At 43.5% G+C, this 18,834-nt stretch overlaps 1 protein-coding gene across 3 annotated transcripts in view; it reads right to left on the bottom strand.

Moving 5' to 3' along the window:
- The window catches only part of elovl5 (ELOVL fatty acid elongase 5), a 113,768-nt gene that overhangs the window by 16,039 nt on the left and 78,895 nt on the right, over nucleotides 1-18,834 (bottom strand). For all 3 annotated transcript variants that reach the window (XM_068021322.1, XM_068021330.1, XM_068021312.1), the window contains 3 exons: nucleotides 15,612-15,689; nucleotides 7,456-7,627; nucleotides 5,586-5,710 (listed from right to left, as the gene is read on the bottom strand). In XM_068021322.1, the coding sequence (XP_067877423.1) occupies nucleotides 5,586-5,710; nucleotides 7,456-7,627; nucleotides 15,612-15,689 (375 nt within the window). The remainder of the gene's footprint in view (nucleotides 1-5,585; nucleotides 5,711-7,455; nucleotides 7,628-15,611; nucleotides 15,690-18,834) is intronic.

The raw sequence follows: 18,834 nt of genomic DNA, 5'->3' as shown, positions 1-18,834 counted from the left end.
ACCCATGACATTAATTTGACCCCATATTCCCCCCCCCCCCCACCCCACACTGATAAACTTACCCCTCCACCCACCACCCCCCCAACCCCCCCCCCCCCCACCACCATTGTTGCACCTCGTTTCCCGGATGGGGATCTGGAGGCGCAGGAGTACCGGCCGCTGGGCTGAAGATCGCAGCGGTACATCGGGAGGTGACATGAGCTTAGTTAAATCAATCATTTTAATTTATTTAAATATTCAAATGAGGGTCCTATCGGTGGGGTGGGGGGGGGGGGGGGTGTCGGTAAGATCCACCCTGTTATCTGTTTTTCTCTGCAGCTTGAGCTGCTGAGTACTTTCAATATTTTCTGCTTTTATTTCCAATTTCTAGCATCCACAGTATTTTGCTTTGGTGTCCCGCAGGCTGGCTGTAAGTACTGCTAGCTCTCACGCTTTTGTGCACTCAGCTCAGGCATGCAACCACTGAACAGTGTATTTACATGATTGTGTAAATTAGCAGGCAGCACAGAGTTTGTGTGCACCTACAGCAGAAGAAAACAGCCCGGGGCAATTGTGCATTCGCGATTGGACCCGGTCCAATTTTGCAGCTGCAGAGTCTAAACCAGGGAGTATAAACCAGGAATTATAAATTAGATTTAAATCACATACAGAAAGCAAAATAAAGGTTGGGAAAGAAAGATGGGATTAAGAGAGAGAGAGAGATTAAAAGACACAGACAGAATAAGTAAAAAAAGTAATTTTTGAAAAAATCACCAACAATAATTAAATTATGAAGGAATGAGACTCCACAACTGTAAAATTAAATTTTCAGTGCCAGAGAGTAATTATGATTGATCACAACATAAAAAACGAATTTTCACCTGAATACACCAGTTCTAACTTGATTGGTGTGTTTAGTGGGTAACTAGCGGGTAAGTACAGCAACTTCACACCTTTCCATTGATTTTATTGTCGAGTCTATCAGCGAGATACTGTTCTAGCACAGCCTATGGAGGAGGAGCAGCAGCAACAAACCTGTAATTATATTGCACACTTAACGCTCCAAGGCATTTCACAGGAGTGTTCTGTTACTCAGACAGATGACCAAAAGCTTGGTCAAAGAGGTGGGTATTAAGCAGTGTCTTAAAAGGAGAAAAGAGAGGAAGAGAGGGAGATGATTAGAGAGGGATTTCCAGGGACTAGGTTCTTGGCAGCTGAAGGCACAGCCAGCAATGGTACAGAATCACAGAATTGTTACAGCGCAGAAGGAGGCCATTTGGCCCATCATGTCTGCACCAGTTCTCTGAAAGAGCAGCTCACTCCCCCGCCTTCTCCCTGTAACCCTGCACATTCTTCCTTTTCATATAACAATCTAATTCCCTTTTGAATGCTTCAATGGAACCTGCCTCCACCACACTCTCAGGCAGTGCATTCCAGACCTTAATCACTCGCTGTGTGAAAACGTTTTTCCTCATGTCGCTTTTGCTTCTTTTACCAATTACTTTAAATCTGTGCCCTCTCATTCTCCATCCTTTCATGAGTGGGAACAGTTTCCCCATGAAATGGCTGTAATGATGCCTTCTGCTTGGGGAGACCTGAGCACTGCAATTTAATGCCAGCAACTTAATGAAAGGTCTCACATGGTTGGTGGCTTGGGCCTCCCACTGTGAAGCCACCTCGGCTCAATTTTCGGGCTCCTGAAACAGTGGGGGGCCCATACAGCATCGGAAAAATTTCCATCCATTTCTGTAATAGGGACTGATTGTCCTATTAAGTACCTTAATGGACTACCGGCCCCTGCTGGTACAGTGATTAAAACTGGGGATGCTCAAGAGGCCAGAATTAAAGGAGGGCTGTGGGGCTGGAGGAGGTTACTGAGATGGGAAGGGGCGAGACCATGGAGAGATTTGAAAATGAGGATGAAAATTTTGAAGTTGAGGCACTGCTGAACCAGGGGCCAATGTAGGTTAGTGAGCACAGGGGTAATGGGCGAACAGGACTTTGTGCGAATTAGAACATGGGCAGCAGAGTTTTGGATGACCAAAACATTTACGGAGGGTAGAATGTGTGAGACCAGCCAGGAGTGCATTGGAATAGTCTAGAGGTAACAAAGGCATGGATGAGGGTTTCAGTAGCAGAAGAAGGCACAGTGGCGCAGTGGTTAGCACCGCAGCCTCACAGCTCCAGCGACCCGGGTTCAATTCTGGGTACTGCCTGTGTGGAGTTTGCAAGTTCTCCCTGTGTTTGCGTGGGTTTCCTCCGGGTGCTCCGGTTTCCTCCCACAGCCAAAGGACTTGCAGGTAGATAGGTAAATTGGCCATTATAAATTGCCCCTAGTATAGGTAGGTGGTAGGGGAATATAGGGACAGGTGAGGATGTAGTAGGAATATGGGATTAGTGTAGGTGGTTAATGGTCGGCATAGACTCGGTGGGCCGAAGGGCCTGTTTCAGTGCTGTATCTCTAAATAAATAAATATAAATAAGAACTGAGGCGGGGCGGAGTCAAGTAATGTTACGGAGGTGAAAACAGTCGGTCTTAATGACGGCGCAAATATGTGGTTGAAAGCTCATCTCCAGGTCAAATATGACACCAAAGTTGCGAACAGTCTGGTTCAACCTCAGACAGTTACCAGGGAAAGGGATAGGGGAGTAGCTGGATAGGGAGCAGAGTTGCTGGCAAGGGCTGAAGATAATGGCTCCTGGTCTTCCAAGTATTTTGTAGGAGGAAATTTCTGCTCATTCATTACGTGATGTCGGACAAGTTGTTTGATCATTTAGAGACAGTGGAGGAGTCGAGAGAGGTGGTGGTGAGGTAGAGCTAGGTGTCAACAACATACATGTGTAAATTGATCTTTTGTTTTCAGATGACATCAACAAGGGACAGTATGTAGATGAGAAATAGGAGAGGCTAAAGATAGATCCTTGGGTTCCAAGGAGAGCCCCTCGTTTTCAATCTGAACGAGCAGGGTAACTCCGACCGCAACTTCCGGATTTCCGTGTATAATTGCACATGTGCGCACTCTGGATGTTATTGTCCAATTTACTTCATAATAATGCTCAGTGCTGTTAGCCTCACCATTACTTTCAATGCACAATCTGGACAAATGTCACCAATTTGCTTGACTGTAATTTACTTAAGCCTGCTTTACCACTAGGTCTTTCCAGGCTCCAATATGTATTTCTTCCATGTGATCATCCCCCCCCCCATTTATGCCTTCTTTAAATCTTTGTTTTTTATGTTTAATGCATTTTGCTTGTCTTTTTGCATTCATTTATTTATTTCATTTTTTGTTACTAAAGCATTACCCCAAAGGGACCTCAATCATTAATGAAGTTAAACCTCTTCCCTCCTTACCACCTCTTCAACCACTCATTTACACTACTTGCAATCCGACAATGTGATCTTTTACTTAAGCTATGTACATGGTTATCCTGATTCCTTTCATATCCTCATTTGTGCTGCAGTTAATGTCTTGTATTTTGACTCTCTCTCCATTAACTCAGGGGTTCCTTGGGGCTCTGTCCGCTTTCCCATTCTGCTCTTTCTCTACATCAATTATTTTCTCCTGCTAATTAGACAAGCCTACCCATACCTTTACTGATGATTCCACTGTATATTTAACAACTTCTTCAGACTACAACCTTCATTCTTTTCCTGGTGCAATAGCTCAATCTCTCCATGTTGATATCCTCCATGCTTTTTGCTGGGGCAATGAAAATCATATCTTTCAATTCTTCATACACACATTGGGCTGAATTTTATAAGCTCGCCGCCGTTCTTGTGCACGCTAAATGATATTTTGCGCAGGGACTCATTTAAATGGAGAAGGCGGAGCAGCCACCCCCAATGAGATAAAGGGGGTGGCTGCTCCATCTCCGACAACGGCGTCTGGCGCTACCACGCATGCGCCAGCGCCATTTTTAAAGGGCTGACAGGTCATTTGAATGTTTAAAGGGAACATTACCTTTAATTTAAATAAAACCAGTAAAGTTCACATCAAAGACCCTCTTCCACCGCCCCCAATCATTAAACAATAAATTTATTTCCCTCTCCCCCCCGAAAAACCATTCTTGTCGATCCTGACCTTTCACCCCCAAAATTTATGATCTTTGCCCTTCAACCTCTTCCCACCATCCTCCCAGCCAATGGAATCAGTTTTCTCCGCTCGCCCACCCGACCTGAAAAGTACACTCCTTCCCCCTCTCCACCAGTGTCTTGCCTCGGTTCCCCAAATGGGGATCCAAAGGCATGGGACTTCTGGCCACTGGCTGGAATATCGGCGCGGGACGGCTGCCCAGTCCAGGTAAGTTCATTAACATGCATTTGAATTAATTCTAATATGCAAATTAATGGGCTGAATTTTACTAGCCCTCTGGCGCCGGGGATCAAGGTGGGCCTCTCCTGGAAGAATTTTCCAGGTCATTCCCCGACGCCAGAGGGCTAGTAAAATTCAGCCCATTTTATTTTGCAAATCCTTCCCCTCTTATCTTTGATAGCCCACCCTTAGTCACTCATTGACATGCAATCTCCACTCATGTGAAATTGTACTTCCAATATCTTAATTTTTTTTTTAAGAGTTGCTTCAAAGAAATTGAATTGCCTTTTGTGCCAAACACTTCCTTCCTCCTCAATAAATCTCAGTTCTCCATAAACCTGAAGACTTGAGTACATCTCCTCTATCCGAGGGGGTTCTTCTAACACCTCTCCCATTCTCCAGAATACTAGATTGTTGTTCGCTAAACAGTCTTTCTCTTACCTCCAATCTTCCTCTCTCCATTGGAGCCTGTCTCACTATCCTACCAATATCGATATGATTGTTACCCCTCTGCAGATTCCTTTCTTGTTACACCTAAACAAATACACCTTTCAAAGGACTAATTTCATCACTTCCCTCTGTCATCAGTCCCTTCTACAATCTACAAGCTTTTAAAAACCAAGCATCAGCTCTCCTACTTTCTGCAACCTTCATGGTCTCCTACAGAGTGTGGACATTCCAGAGAAGTTCAGACTCCATAAACACTACTTTATATCCTCTCCCTTGAAAGATCATATCCAGTTTCACAGATTTACATCTCAATTTTGAGAATCAAAGAGTTCCACCTGTCACAATTCTCCCTTACTCTCGACAGGGTCTACGTCTTTTCTACTCTTGAACCTGCGGGGCTTGGCTGACTGGTTTCCCTCACTACATTCTTTTTCAGTATTTTTGTAACGTGCTGTGAGAGCCCTCCATTTTTTCTCTTTCCTGCATACATTTCGAAGTTATAGCACTACCATCTTATTACAGGCTAGTACATTGATAATCGTCACTTGGTTACCATCCAGAAGTTGTAAAGATCATGCAAGATCATATTAGGTACCAACTGGAAAGTGTGTTGTGTTGTATACCAGCAGGGAGATCAGATATGGTGCCAGGAGGAAGATTTGCACCAAATAAAAAACTGCAGACTGTGTGTTCCAGTGCAAAATAACAACTTCAACATCAGCTCTCTGCTACTGACTGATACCCATAAAAAACATGCACAAGACAAAATATAGCAATGCTGTAAATTTGATTTTTACTCACAAGTTTCTAGCTATTTGAGTAAAATGATGTTTCACTTACCAATTGTCCTTGAGTAATATATTTCTTCCACCAAAGATAAGGTCGCATGGCTGGGATAGCAGAAAGACCATAATAGGAATACATCAGCACATGAATGAAACTGTTGAGTGTGGCCCCAAAGAAAGCTGCAAACGAGGATGGAGTGTCAGTTGAACACAAGAGAGATAGATACAAGAAAACACATCAATGTTAAAATCTGGAAATTTGAAAACCAAAAACACTAGTCTTGAAAAGCAGTCCCTGTAGTAAGATAATCTTTTTAAAGGAATCCAATATGCATATTCACCCTCCTGATTGCTGTAGATAAGAGTCACTTATGCACAACTCTGAAAAGTTAGAGTTTACATTTAGGAAGTCACATTATGAAATTTTAGAAGGTGTCCTGTTTTCCTGATTAAACCCTAGTAACATAATAAAAGCACAATCATCATCAGTCAGGAAGTTAAATAGTTCCAATGGGTCTTCTCCTAAGTGGGTTCGTAAGTGTAGAGTCAGCTTGTATAGTTGGATACTAAACTGGAATTTAAATCTTAAAAGCACAAAGCAGAAAATACCACAGCCCAAAAGCTGGGGACGAAGCTTCAGATTCAGTTTTGGGTTCCCTAAAATCTAGTCTTTGTAAAGGTGAGTAACAAGGACCACTCTTCAAGCCCGTTTTTAATTTCCCAGAATTAGATATGTACCTATCACCAACTGGATTGCCTACATGACAGAAACACAAAGCTCACAAGTATCAGATGAATATGTTGCCAGCTGATTGCCAAGAATCTGACAGGCCACACTGTCGGAACAATTTGCAAACTCCTCTCAATTAGCAGACAGCAGTAAGTGTGACAAGGTACGAAAAATGACCTCTCATTTGCAATTAGCAATGGCTGAACAGCAAACGTTAAGTAATGAATGCACAGGATGTTTTGTGTTTCTGCTTTTGTACACAACTGTTCTTCTTTAAGGGGTTATGTATGTCTAAATCCAAACTAATCAGATGGGTTTGGTTCATTGCTCATCCTAAACATGAGAGTTAAAGGATATTATCCATTTAAAAAGTGACACCTCAATTGTATAAAGAGGCAATAAAAATTTAACCACCATGATCCATGAAATAAGCAAAAGTAATTTATGTTTAAATGGATGCTTTATCCCTTCTCAAGCAGGCCTGTCTTTCAATTCAAAGAAAATTAAAATTTAATCCAACAGTAATTTTCAAGTAAACCATGTTGAAATACTAGGCTTGAAAGCACAGTTGCCCAGTTGTTAAATTTATAAAACTGTCAATTTGAAAAGGAATACTGCAGCTTTGAAGAGCAACTAAACCCAAAATAACTCAGCATTAAATGACTTTTTTTCAGTTTCCCTGCAACATTCATGACTTATGAATGGCTTGCATTTATACAGCACATGTGACAGGCGGTCACTGTTTAGTACGGAACATGGACACAAACATTCAGTTCAGAGCCAATCGCAGTAGAGTTCACACAGTGGGGGAAGTACAGGTTGCTTTGACCAGTATCCAAATGGTGCACCACTTCTAAATAAAACAAGCATCCAGACCCCTTGCAAAGAGGCACTGTCCTAGTGAGCCACCCCAATAAATGCAGGCAAAAATATTAAATCCCTGGAATTCCCTCAGACTTTCAGCAGCTGAGCAGCCGGAACATTGGAGGAAGTGCTTACGGATGTAAACAAAGTTATTGCTACACTTCTGGCGAAGTTAGGTGGCACAGTGGCAAAAGGTTCCACAGAAATTCAGTGCCAAAGTTTCAACCTAATGCACTGAGCAGAGAATTAAAAGAACCAAAAAGGTCTAGGTTTAGTTGCCCTTTGAAAAATAAATCTCCTAAAACAATAGAAAGACCATTATCTCTCTTACAGTGACCACAGGGCACCCAGTTCATAACAAACCACCAGATGTTGAACATGGTGGCATGGTGATAGACATGCAGAACAGTGATCTGATGGTAGTTCTTTCGTAAAATGAAGAAAAAAGTGTCCATGAATTCTATGACTTTAGAGAAGTAGTACCACCATAGCACACGGATAATCTGTGAAAAAGAGGGAATAATGCTTAAATGTAGTTTATCATGGATGCATCACCATAAAAACCATCTGCTTAATAGCTCGCACAAGGTCTATTAGTGCATCAATTCATTTGTTGTCTAAAGGCAAATCATTTGATGAAGTAGGTTGTAAAACATCATGGGACAAATGTTATTGTGCCATCTGGCAAATTCTGTGCTTTATATAGGACAGCAAATGGAATTCTTCAGCAATGGTTCCAAACAAAAATGTTCTTCTATTCTGTACCTTGTCATGATGGGTCAGTTTGACCGCACAAGAAGTTCGAATGAGATCAAAAATCTTCTCAATACAACCCAGATCACAAACAGAGGACATACATTTTGACGAAACAGAAATAGCACAACTTTGGGGGCTCCAGTTTTGGACGGCGTACTAATTCCTCCCAGTGCTCCCGACAGCAATCCGCAAAAATCCGCCAGCGCTTTTTGTGGCACTCAGCATCAAACCAAAACCCAGCATTTAAATCACTTCATGCCAAAGGCGTAATTTTGCGACACAGACCTCGTATGGTACAATTGCACCAACATATGGGTCATTCCATTTTAATTAAATGGGAGTAAAAACAAAAATAATTTGCAAGATTTCCCAGTAATAAGACCGAGCACTGTATCACAGGAACACAGGATGTTTACCACAGACTACTATAAATTCATTGAAGCCTAGAAATTACTCTAACAGTATTCCAAATTAGCATCATTTATGCTTATCTGGGTAATAAAGCTCACTCAAGAGCATGTCATATTAAACAATGTGACTCCTGCATCATTGAGAAGCTAATCACATCAGAGCTCCAATAATCCTTGCCAGCACATGTTTACAGCACAGACCAGCCTTTCAAACTGTGCAAATGAGAAGAACCCAGCTTTTCTGACAGCATTTTGGGCGTGGCAGCAGAGTGAGAGCAATGAAGAAAGCGTCAATTTAACTTTCAGGCCTTCTGGGTATCTGGTAAAAGGTGTGACACTATGTGAGCTTCCGTCACACCCACCCCTCCCCGAGGATGTGGCTGACCTCACATGATAGGTTACAGCTCAGAGAGGAAACACAGTGTGGGCGAACCTGCTGAACCCAGGAGGATGTCTGCAAGAAGATGTCAGACATGAAAACAAATCCACAAAGGTAATTAATATGCAGAAGAGGCACCTGCCAAAAAATGAGTGTACACTTGTCATAAATAGACATGAAAAGAACTCAGCCCTCACAAACTGATTATGCTGAATAGAAAAAGATTCTGAGGAAGATAAAAGGTGCATTGGTGCTATGAGAAAACCAAGGGAGCCAATGAGATGAACGTAAAGGATAAACACAGGTCCTGAAGGGGACCAGTAGATTATGGTATCAAGTTCACAGAAATCTATCTATTTAAATCTGGAATAAAAAGCTATTCTCAGTGATGGTGACCATGAAACTAACGAATTGTAGTAAAAACCCATCTGGTTCACTAATGCCCTTTAGGGAAGGAACTCTGCCAACCTTACCTGGTCTGTCCTACATATGACTCCAGACCCATAGACGTGTGGTTGACTCTTAACTGCCCTCTGAAATGGTCTAACATGTGAGTCAGTTTTATTAAACTACTAACAAAAAGTGGAAGAATAATAAAACTGGATGGCCCACCAGGCATCGACCTAGGCACCGGATACAACAAAGGCACACTCAGCCTAGCTGACCCTGCAAAGTCCTCCTTATTAACATCTGGGGCCTTGTGCCAAAATTGGGAGAGCTGTCCCACAGAATAGTCAAGCAACAGACTGACATAGTCATACTCACAGAATCATGCCTTACAGACAATGTCCCAGATTCCTGCATCACCATCCGGCAGGCCATACATACCAGAGGTGGCAGCACAGTGGTATACAGTCGAGAGGGGGTGACCCTGAGAGTCTTCAACATTGGCTCCGGACCCCATGACGTCTCATTGCATCAGGTCAAATACGGGCAAGAAAACCTCCTGCTGATTACCACCAACTGCCCACTTCAGCTGATGAATCAGTAATCCTCCATGTTGAACACCAATTGGAGGAAGCAGTGATGCTAGCAAAGGCATAGAATGTACTCTGGATGGGGGACTTCAATGTCCATCACCAAGTGTGGCTCGGCAGCACCACTACTAACTGAGCTGGCTGCGTTCTGAAGGACATATCTGCCATATCTGGGCCTGCGGCAGGTCGTGAGAGAACCAGCACAAGGGAAAAACCTATTTGACCTCGTCCTCATCAATCTACCTGTTGCAGATGCATCTGTCCCTAATTGGTAGGAGTGACCGCTGCACAGTCCTTGTGGAGACGAAGTGCCGTCTTCACACATAGGATACCCTCCATCGTGTTGTGTGGCACTATCACTGTGCTAAATGGGATAGATTCAGAACAGATTTAGCAGTTCAAAACTGGGCATCCACGAGGTCGCTGTGGGCCGTCAGCAGCATAAGAATTGTTTCCACCACAATTTGTAACTCCATAGCCCGGCAGATCCCTCACTCTGCATTATCATCCAGCCAGGGTACCCTGGTTCAATGTGGAGTGTAGGAGAGCATGCCAGGAGCAGCACCAGGCATACCTAAAAATGAGGTGCCAACCTGGTGAAGCTACATCACAGGATTACATGCATGCTAAACAGTAAAAGCAGCATGTTATAGAGAGAGCTAATTGGTTCAACAAACAAGAGATCAGATCAACGCTCTGCAGTCCTGCCACATCCAGCTGTGAATGGTGGTGGACAATTAAACAACTAACAGGAGAAAGAAGCTCCACAAATTTCCCCATTCTCAAAAATGGGGAAGCCCAGCACATCAGTGCAAAAGACAAGGCTGAAGCATTTGCAACCATCTTCAGCGAGCAGCGCCTAGCGGATGATCCATCTCGGCCTCCTCCTGAGATCCCCAACATCACAGAAAACCAGGCTTCAGCCAATCCGATTCACTTCACATGATATCAAGATACAGCTGAGCACACTGGATACAGCAAAGGTTAAGAGCCTTGACAATAGCCCAGCTGTAGTGCTGAAAACTCCTGAACTAGCTGCATCCCAAGCCAAGCTGTTCCAGTATAGTTACAACACAGGTATCTACACGACAAAGTGGCAAACTGTGCAGGTATGTCCTGTCCACAAAAAGCAGGACAAATTCAATCCGGCCAATTACCATCTCGTCAGTCTACTCTGAATCATCAGCAAAGTGATGGAAGGTGTCATTGACAGTGCTATCATGTGGCACTTGCTGAACAATAATCTGCTCACCAATGCTCAGTTTGGGTTTCGCCAGGGCCACTCAGCTCCAAACCTCACTACAGCCTTGGTCTAAACAGGGACAAAAGAGCTGAATTGCAGGGGTGAGGTGACAGTGACTGCCTTTGACATCAAGGCAGCATTTGACCAAGTGTGGCATCATAGTAAAATTGAAGTCAATGGGAATCATGGAGGAAACTCTTTACTGTTTGGAGTCATACCTAGCACAAAGGAAGATGGTTGTGGTTGTTGGAGGCCAATCATCTCAGCCCCATGACAACACTGCAGGAGTTCCTCAGGGTAGTGTCCTACGCCCAACCACCTTTAGTTGCTTCATCAATGACCTTCCCTTCATAATAATGTCCAAAGTGGGGATGTTCGCTGATGATTGCACAGTGTTCAGCACCATTCACAACTCCTCAGATACTGAAGCAGTCCGTGCCCGCATGCAGCAAGACCTGGACAACATTCAGGCTTGGGCTGATAAATGGCAAATAACATTTGCGCCACACAAGTGCCAGGCAATGACCATCTCCAAGAGCAAAGTATCTAACCATCTCCACTTGACATTCAACATTCTTACCAGCAGTGAATCCCCCACTATCAACATCCTGGGGGTTACCATTGACCAGAAACTTAACTGGATCAGCCATGTAAATACTGTGGATACAAAAGTGGGTCAGAGGCTGAGAATTCTGCAGTGAGTAACTCACCTCCTGACTCCCCAAAGCCTGTCCATCATCTACAAGGCACAAGTCAGGAGTGTGATGGAATACTCTCCACTTGCCTGGATGGGTGCAGCTCCAACAGCACTCAAGCAGCTCGACACCATCCAGGACAAAGCTGCCCGCTTGATTGGCACCTCATCCACTGTCATAAACATTCACCTCCTTCACCAGACACACAGTAGCAGCAGTGTGTACTATATACAAGATGCACTGCAGCAACTCACCACCACCTGCAAGTTTCCCTCCAAGCCACACACCACCCTGACATGGAACTATATCGCTGTTCCTTCATTGTCGCTGGGTCAAAATCCTGGAACTCCCTCTCTAACAGCACTGTGGGTGTACCCATACCATATAGACTGTTGCGGTTCAAGAAGGCAGCTCACCACCTTCATTATACTCTTCCAGACATCATATGAGAAATTACGTGGTAGTGAGAGCACAGCTGGAGTGGTGGACACTAAGTTGGAGGATGTATGTGAGCTGATAGTTATACCATAATGTTCATATTGTGTAATGCTGCTTCATTGGTTTATTCTGAACACTACACAGGACAGCAAGCAGTGATGACGAAGAACAATTCTGACGATAGGTCATCAACCTGAAACGTTAACTCTGTTTCTCTCTCCACAGCTGCTGCCGGACCTGCTGAGTATTTCCAGTATTTTCTGTTTTTATTTCATGAGCCAGTGTCCTGACCAATATTCCTCCCTCATTCAAGATCACAAAAACAGATTATCTGGTCATTATTATATTGCTGTTTGTGGGAGCTTGCTGTGCCCAACTGATTTCCACATTTCCTACATTACAACTGTGACACTTCATTGGCTGTAAAGCACTATGGGGCATTCTGCGGTCATGAAAGGCACTATATAAATGCAAGTTTGCTTTTGATTCCTCACGGTGTCCAGAGTCAATGTTGAGGACTCCCAGGGCACTCAGTCCCGACTGTACACCACTGAGTCTCTGGTGAGTCTGTCCTGCCAGTGGGACGATGATGGAGGAGTCTGGGGACGTTGGCTGAAAGGTATTGTTCTCTGACTATGGCTATGTTGGGTTACTGCTTGACTAATGTGTGGGACAGCTTTCCCAATTTTGACACAAGTCCCCAGATGTTATTGAGGAGGACTTTGCAGTATCGACTGGGCTGGATGTGCCAATGTCGCATCTGAATTCGACGCCCAGGTCATCGAAACCTCCTGTGGATCTCTTATCCATGCTCAAAACTATAGAGGCTGTCACCGTACAGGCTCTCACCCAAAACTTTGAACCTGTTCACAATAAAAAAGGGAACTTACAGAGTAAACTGATTCTTCCCAATAGCAGGCAATTGAGATCCTAACCATATCTACTTCCCGCATACTTGTCAATGGATAACTCAGGATTCCGAGAAAATGAGTTTCAACTGTTTCTCTGGTCTTCAATCTTTCACTGATGATGATATCCAAATGAGGTTTGACCGAGATATCAAATAACCGCTGAAGCAATTTACAGCATCATGTAAAGAAACCAACTAGGACAGAAGATTTCCTTTCCTTTCCAGTCTTTGAACATGTTGTCGCCGCCTAAATCCGTGCCCATCTTTCCTGGAATACCATATTTGAATCCCTCCAATTAAGCTTCCACTCCTGCCACAGTACTGAAATGGCTCTTAATAAAGTCACAAATGACAGACTAGATGATTGTGACTGTGGTAAACTATCCCTCCTCATCTTTCTTGACCTATCAGCAGCATCTGATACTTGAGGTCATCCAAAATCTGCTGTCCGTGTCCTTACTTGCCCCAAGTCCTGTTCATCTATCACCCCTGTGCTCGCTGACTTACAATGGTCCCCAGTTAAGCAATGCCTCAATTTTAAAATTCTCATCCTCCTCCTATCTCTGTAATCTCCTCCAGTCCTACAACCCTCTGAGATATCTGTGCTCCTCCAATTCTGGCCTCTTGACCATTCTGATTTAATCGTTCCAGCACTGGCAGGCCTTCAGCTACCAAGACCCTAAGCTCTGGAATTCTATCTCTAAACCTCTCTTTCCACCTTTAGGACACTCCTTAAAACCTATATCTTTGACCAAGCTTTTGGTCATCTGCTTTAATATCTCCTTATGTGGCTTGGTGTCAAGATTTGTTTGATAATGTTCCTGTGAATCACCTTGGGCCGTTTCACTACATTAAAGGCAGTATATAAATTCAAGTTGTTGTTGTTGTTGTTGTTAAAAGTCAGCTGGATTAAAAGAGGCCTACCCTTTGGGCCACACTGACAAAGAAACTATGAGGCAGATGATGAACTCCTGCTTTGGGTCAGAATGATCTCTTTAACGCAATGGCCATTGGCGGCCAAAAAAGTGAGGGCTGTACAGGAGGGAGACACCCATGCAGAAGAAACATATCAATTTTTAAATCATGGCATTCCCCAAAGTGTCCGTTCATGTTGGGTACTGAGCGTCCGAACTGCTGCCGAGGGGCTCCAGCTGCAATATAGGGAGAACCCATAACATACATTAAAGTCTGGATCATAATCTTAAAAACTGCTCACGATGGAGGTGTCCTCTGAAGACAAGGTAAGAAAATTTAAATTTTAAAAAGGCCCCAGCTGCCAGGGGCAACCCCTCATTTGGACAGCCAGTGGCCGCGGCTGTAGCCCAACGGCCATGGCAGGTTCAGGGTGGTGGGGGAGGTGTTGCCCAGTGGGATGGAGGGTTGACCATCTGCCCGGTCTGTTGCCAAGAGGCCACCTCCATCCCCTGGCTGTGGTTCAGCTGCCATGGGGGCTCCGACTGTCAACTGGAAAATTCCAGTTGGCGTCTCCCCAGAGACCTTAATAAGCCTTTTATGGGCCGTAATTGGCTTCCAGCCACTTACAGGCAGGTAGCTGTCACCTCCCCCAACCATCTACATTTAAAATAACCTGGAGGCGGGAACATGCTGGCAAACCGGCACACTGCTCTCCGAGGCCAAATTCCCAGCCCTCCCGCTTCAGGTCCCTCCTTCAGCGATCAAAAATTCTGCCCCTTATGTGCAGAAATTCTGTTTAAAAGCTGAACATCAATTTCATGCAGGGAGGATTTGGGGATTTTTGATAAAGCCATGGGTGCAGGGGAAGGGGAAGGGAAATCAGTGTAATACTACTGAAATTTCTCTGTGGTGACAGAATATTAACACACGTGATAAGCTTAACAACTAGAGTAATTTCTAGGCTTTTGCAGAAATTCAAACGAGTAACTGAACCGAAAACCCATCACTCGTACAACAATGTGTGGCATGTAAAGCATCTTTTATGGCGATTTATTTTTCTAGCCTGGATGTATTTTTTTGCCACAAACAAGAGGAATCCACTGCTGATTCACAAAGGTGGATAATTCAATTTGAAGGTGCTCAGTTCTTGTAGGCAAAGATGAAAACTGCACTTTCACACTGAGATCATATCAGTGTAAAATGAAAATGAAGACAGAATTTCATCATAACTTCCAACCAGTTTCAGATTAAATTCATGCCTGTTACATTCTCTACTAACATGCAACCTTAAGCAGAGAAGCCATTTCATAAGTCAGCGATCATTATAAAAATCAGTCACAGTTTACGCTATCTCGGCAGCTGGTTACATCCTTCACATGATATACCCAAGGGCTTCAATGAAATCGCACTCAGAGGTTACAAAATGGAGACACAAACATCCTTTCAACAGGTTATAATGCTAGGCTAGACTCTGGACATTGTGATCCTCTGGTTATCAGGTGAACTCAATGTAATGTTATTTTGTCACAGAACAGCAAGGGGGAAAAAAAATACATGAACATTTCCTTGGACATTATCTTACAGCACTGTTAAGTGCAAAAGACTTTTGGATATGTTGGTGGAAAATTTGAAAGTTAAAGAAAAGATAAAAGAAAACATCAAAGAATCAGCAATCGCTTTCATAATATCAGCATTAGGATTTTACCAAGTTGTCATTCAGGCAACAATTCTGCACTTGTATAACACAGGTATATGTAATTTCACCTTCAGGTCAGCTTCACCAGCAGTATGAGTATCCTGGCAGAAAATACTGTATCCGCCATCCCAGACACCTCTGATCAGCTGAGGAAACAAACAGACTTATTTTGTAGTTACTGGTAGTTTATCTCACAAAAATAACAAAGGATAGGTCTTTTTCAAAAGATTAAAAGAAAAAAATCCTCTCTATCCTAACTCATACAAAAGAACCACATTAACAACAAAAGGAAATTTATTCCAGCAAGCTTGTCTCTTCGCAGACCGCAGGCAATCCAATCTGGCATGGACTCTACCTAACTCATTTCATTTCCTGGTGAAGAGTTAAAAATTCTCCATAACATTCAAAGCAAATCTTGAAACCTCAGTGAATCAAGGTATGGCAAACTGCAAGGAGAATTGTGTGTGAATTACTCAGTGTATGAAGACTTTTTCCCTCATGTGCTTGAAAATTAAACAAAACTACAGCCAACTACAGGAGGATGTTAACAGAATAAGTTATTTTATCTGTGGCCGAGTGGGAGAGCTGGTGTGAAATACCTAATGAAGAAGCACATGGGAAGTGATGAATGAAAGTCTGAAGCTCGTGTTAGACAACGAATCATGCCAGACAAAATCATTTTCTTTTGTTACTTTGGATCTGGTAGACGATGTCCCATTCACGACATTCTCCATTCTAGGGTCAATTATTTCCTTCCTAATCCACTGTCAAATAGCGCCATCCTCAAAAACAAATGCACACAATAGGAACACGGCCAGAACTTTGCACATTGGATTCGTTTAGGATTGGCACAGCCATGCCGAGCAACACGATCCAAAAGGCATCCATAAAAGGAATGGGCAACATCACGCTGTTTTAATCGAGAGAGGAAGGGTTTTGAGTGGCTGGATCAAACACATGTGGTCTGGACTATTTTAACCATTGGGCCTATTTTGCATCCTGCTAGTCGGCAAGAGATAGCTGGCTGGCTTCGGACTCAGTAAAATCATGGAGGTCACCTGCTGGCCCCAAGTTGTGGGGTATGTGGGGGGGTGGGGGGGGGGGGGGATTGGGGTCATGAAGGGACCAGGGGACCAGATGAGGCACATCTGATGCACCTTGTAGGCATCAGAGCAGCACTCCTGCGCCTCCTGGCCACATGGAGGGATGTTTTCTTTGACTTATCTTAGGGAACATCTTTTCCTTCCCCTCTAAGTTGTACTGAGCAACTACTTGCACTTAATTACAATGTTCAGCTTAAAAAGCTCCCAAGAGGCTACACAAATGATAATAGACAGGAAACTGGACGATAAGCCATGGAGGAACCACTTGGAAGGGTGAACAAAAGCTTGGTTGAAAACACTGGCAGAGAGTTAAGGTTTCAAGCTAAGCTCAGGGTCAAACAGGAGTCCAAGATCTAGGATCATCGGGTTCAGTCTGAGTCGGTGTCTCTGAGGGAGATGGAATCAGCAGTAAGGAAGCAGAATTTATAATGGGGGCTGGCGGCTTCAGTCTTCATGAGTCTAAGTTAGAAGAAGCTGTGACTCATTCATAACTTGATGTTGGTCAGGCACTCTGACAGCACTGAGGGGACAGTGAATCATTCAGCACAAAAGGAGGCCATTCATCCCATCATGCCTGTGTTGGCTCTCTAAAAGAGTTATCCAATTGGTCTTAGTCCACTGTTCTTTCCCATCGCCCTGCAATGTATCTACAGAGATCCAATTCCCTTTCTAAAAGGGAATTTGCTTCCACTACCATTTGAGGCAATGCATTCCAGTTCACAACAACTCGCTAAGTAAAAAAAAACTCCCATCTCCTCCCGAACCTCTTTTGCCAATTATTCTAAATATGTGTCTCCCTATCCACTCTATCAAAACCCTTCATAAGTTTGAACAACACTATTAAATCTCCCCTTAACCTTCCGGCCTCTATAAGGACAACAATCCCAGATTCTCTAATCTTCCCTGGCAACTGAAGTCCCTCATCCCTTGAGAAAGGTGATGGGCGAGAGGTACAGTTGGCTCACATCAGCGTACGTGTGGAGGCAAATGATGTCAGCAAAAAGCAGCACACAGGTGGTGAAGGAAAGGGGACCACGTATAGAATCTTTAGAGTCTCTGGAGGTGAGAGTGCAGGGAAAATTGGGTGGGGGTGGGGGCAGGGAGACAAGCTGTCACTGGAGATACTTTGGCTGTGTACAGAAAATAGGAATGGAACCTCACAAGGGCAGCCCCAGAGAGCTGGACAAGAGAAGCATGGGCACTGTATGAAGGGCTGCAGAGAAGTTGGTGATGGAACACCTGGTCACAGTAACAGCATGCAATTGGTGACTTTACATTTGGTGGCAATGTGAACAGTTTGTAAACTGGACTGGAGAGACTGAAACGGAGTTTTGAGAGTGATGAGCACGCTGCTAGGACGCAACAAAGCATTCAAGAAACAGGAACTTTAACCAGCAGACAAAAGGGGTGATTGTACAATTTTGCACTTCAAATAGTGAGAGGCACGTGGTAGATTTTATACTCCTAGTTATGGGTAGAATAAGTGGAAATTCGCTATTCCTCTGCTGCCCATCATAGCAAAGAGCAAATAGTGATGAGACTTGCACAATGACGGTGCACAAGCACAGAACAACATTCATTGCTGTGCACTGGATTTTTTTTTTTAAAAAGAATCTGGCCTGATCCAAATGATCCCATTCCAGTCTCTTTGCGGTTAGATCCTGCTTCTACCCAATTCTCCCACCACTTCATTTTATTTCATATTTAAATTTGAGAATTCATAAATACGCTTAACAAACAAGTCTAGCGTTTGTTTTAATAGCTTACCATGATTTTCATTATTGGTATTTTTTTAAATTAATGTAACAACACATTTACGTCTGGAGAAATTAGCTTTCACTTTATCTCCGACTCTTTAGGTAAGTTGCCAAAGTTCAAAAGCAATTTCCAATAACACTGGTTATTGGCTACAAATGAAGCCAAGGAATTTCAAAATCTCTACTGCTTCTCCAACATGCAAACTTAGTTTTAAGGAGTCCATGTTAACTAAACAAATCCATTTTTTGTACTGATCAACTATTAAATAATAATTAACATATTCTTATCATGTTTCATGTGTTTGCCCACTGTATGTTGCTAGTTGAAACAGCTGATGTCTGTTTCCCAGTTGGTTAATCTGACTCACACCAATTTGAGGTCAGATGTTCAAATACGATTTATAGCACTTTAACATTTCCTTGACGGTACG

Source organism: Heterodontus francisci, chromosome 3 (assembly GCF_036365525.1).
Source record: "Heterodontus francisci isolate sHetFra1 chromosome 3, sHetFra1.hap1, whole genome shotgun sequence".
Classification (NCBI taxonomy): Eukaryota; Metazoa; Chordata; class Chondrichthyes; order Heterodontiformes; family Heterodontidae; genus Heterodontus; species Heterodontus francisci.
Note: the sequence above shows the minus strand (reverse complement) of the source record. Positions and strands in the feature narration are given on the sequence as shown.